Source organism: Cebus imitator, unplaced genomic scaffold, assembly GCF_001604975.1.
Source record: "Cebus imitator isolate Cc_AM_T3 unplaced genomic scaffold, Cebus_imitator-1.0 Scaffold61, whole genome shotgun sequence".
In the NCBI taxonomy this organism is placed as follows: Eukaryota; Metazoa; Chordata; class Mammalia; order Primates; family Cebidae; genus Cebus; species Cebus imitator.
In genome coordinates, this window is record NW_016107376.1 from 7900251 (window position 1) to 7903387 (window position 3137).

At 34.5% G+C, this 3137-nt stretch overlaps 1 protein-coding gene across 1 annotated transcript in view; it reads left to right on the forward strand.

The window, feature by feature from the left end:
- Nucleotides 1-3137, forward strand: part of UPF2 (UPF2 regulator of nonsense mediated mRNA decay) — a 126327-nt gene that overhangs the window by 86891 nt on the left and 36299 nt on the right. Inside the window, exon 15 of the mRNA XM_037739049.1 lies at nt 2904-3043. Within this exon, the coding sequence (XP_037594977.1) occupies nt 2904-3043 (140 nt within the window). The remainder of the gene's footprint in view (nt 1-2903; nt 3044-3137) is intronic.

Below are 3137 nucleotides of genomic sequence, written 5' to 3' on the forward strand. Positions count from 1 at the left end.
AAAAAAAAAAAAAAAGAAATAACCAGTACAAGGTATAGCCATACCTATCTGGTTTACATGCTAATAATTCTTACACGTTTTATTGTAGTCATTTTAAAGTGACACGTTTTAGCTAGGTGCAGTGGCTCCTGACTGTAATCCCAGCACTTTGGGAGGCCAAGGCGGGCAGATGACCTGAGGTCAGGAGGTCGAGACCAGCCTGGCCAACATGGCAAAACTCTATCTCTACTAAAAATACAAAAATTAGCCAGGCATGGTGGCGCATCCCTATAATCCCAGCTACTCGGGAGGCTGAGGCAGAAGAATCTCTTGAACCCAGGAGGTGGAGGCTGCAGTGAGTCAGGATCACGCCATTGCACTACAGCCTAGGCAACAAGAGCAAAACTCTGTTTTAAAAATAAATAAATAAATAAAGTGACACATTTTCAGACTATTAAGCTGATATTTGATTTTCCACTGTAACTTGGTACATTTATGTTTATTAGGGGATCTTTACCTTCACCAGTTACACTAATTATACAAATTTACTACATTGCATATCTGAAGAACCACTTTTCGTGGTAAAGGTTTTATAGGTGCTATTACTGATTGTGCAAGTATTAACTTTTCCTACTACTTAACCCATAATGGCATGTGTGATTCTTTGTTCTTTGAATCTTTTTCCAAATGTATAGGTAACTTTTTCCAAGTTACCTACTTTTTTTTTCCTCTTCAAATTTCTAATTGAATACATGATCTCATATCAAGCAGAGTATTTTTGAACTTACTTCACTTACTTTGGATCCTTGGAAAATGGTTAAGTCTTAGCCTTGTTTCCCAAAAACCTTAGTGAATGGTACTCTCTGTATAGTGGACATGAGTAAATGTTAGTGTGATACCTAGTTTGGTGACAGAAATGAGAACAGTTATGCTTTGTCTTTTGTAGATCAAAAGGCTAAAGGGCTGCAGGCTTCTTGTGAGGACTCTCTCCTTGTTTAGAATATGGAGGGAATAATAGATTGCTATTTATGAATGAAACTCTAAAGATGGTAGCAGCTGCAATTGTTGCACTCCCAAGTCTCCATTTGCCTCCTGGTTTTAGAGCCTAAATATCAGGAAGAAGATGTATGCAGAAAAATCTGTATTAAATCAGTTTCTTACTGCTAAACCAGCAGATAATACAGTATTGTGCCTTTCGTGGTTTTTTGTTTTCAAACACCTGCAAATTCAGCTTCTCGTGTTAGTTTTATAGTATCCTAATGTTAACATAATAGTTAATTGGAAAACACTAAAACCATTTTCTTACATTTTAAAAATAATTATAATAGTATTAAAAAAAGTTTATGACAGTAATTTTAAAAAATACCAAGAAAATCATACCAGTATTCCATACAGAAAGATAATCATATGTTAATATTTTGGTACATATTTTTCTACTCTTTTTAAATTTTTTATGTTTGTGATTTTATAACTGATTGGTTCTACTTAATACATTATGAAATTTTTTCTTGATTTTATACATATTCTTTTAAAGCTTTATTTTTGTTTTTTAATTGGCAGTATTCATTTATATCAGTGTGCCATAATTTACTTAATACAGCTGTTTCACTCTTAGGTTGATTCTAGTTTTATACCACTGTAAATAACATTTTTATTTTTAGTGTACCTCTGATTTTCTCAGGATAGATAAGATTACTGGCTCAGATTTTTATTTTAATTTAAGAATAAAACTAAAATGGTAATAGGCAATATTATTTAATTCTGGTTTGGAAGTGTTCAAACCAGCATTCATGAAGAGAGAGGGTTAAATCACATCACTAAAGTTTCTTCCGGCCTAAATCTTCTAAGATTCTATGAGTGAACAGTTATTTAACACCTACTGTGTATTTATTAATATATGGCCTCTCTTAAGTTTTGAACATAGAAGACAAGTTCTTTGTCCTTAAGGGTCTTATAATCTGATGTAGTATTTATGAGATCATCAGAAAAAAATAAAAACATGGTATGTCACAAAGTGTAGGGTACTACAAGTTCTCCACATGCTTTAGGAGCAAATTTAGGAGAAAAAGTAATGGATTAAAGTACTCATTGACAGTTTATGCAGGAAGTAAAACTGAAACTGAACGTGAAGAGTGGATGGGATTTGAAAGTGCATATTGAAGGGTATTCTCTATTAAGAAGGATAGTGAACAAGCAAGATCTCAAAGCAGTGTGCTCTGACAGAAGTCCGAGCCAACTGCAGGGGAGGGCTCAGGAGAGAGTAGTGGGTAGTAAATCACTGGGATCAGATGAGGCCACATTGTGTGCATCTCAGGAGAGGGTGGACTCAAATTCCAACAGGAAGAGAATTGACTAGGCAGTGAAATGTGGAATGGACACAGGAGGTAAAAACAAGTTCAGGCCAGGGAGTTCCCTTAGGCTCAGGAGGAGAATGCTGTTACTGAAGAAAAAAATTAGGCTGTATGGTGACAAAGCTGCTATGGCTTTTTGTCCCCTTCCCCCCTCTTAATTTGCATAAATTCAGTTTTATAGCCTAATATGATTTCTCTGTTAAAGCAGCATGATTTTTTTTTATGTCTTTGAGTTTTTGGAGACTCTTTAAATATCAGTTGGTAAAGAGTGTGGCCAAGGCTGTATCTTACATATGGCTGAGACTGTACCTTAGCTGCTACTGTTTTCTACCTTTTTCCGAGACTGAGATATACAAGATTATCCAGTGTAATCTTGCTTTTTGTTAGTTGAAATGTAGGTCTACACATTTAGTTTTTAAAATGTTTCTCACAGTAGTTTTTAATTCTTTTACTTTTGTTCTGAGAAAATGGCTGTTTTGAATTCTTAATATGTACTTTTAGATGAACTGGTATAATAAACTAGACTATATCTATTTTTAATGTATTTTTCCATTTCCACCCCCTCATTTCAAGGCCTAGTAAATGACAAAGATGCAAAAGATTCTATGACAGAAGGAGAAAATCTTGAAGAGGATGAAGAAGAAGAAGAAGGAGGGGCTGAAACAGAAGAACAATCTGGAAATGAAAGTGAAGTAAATGAGCCAGAAGAAGAGGTGATGACTCTTATTTATAGCAAGATAGAGTACATTTGTATAAGAGTATTTTGATTATATGAGCCCCAATTTTTTTTTTTAATACATAAGACCT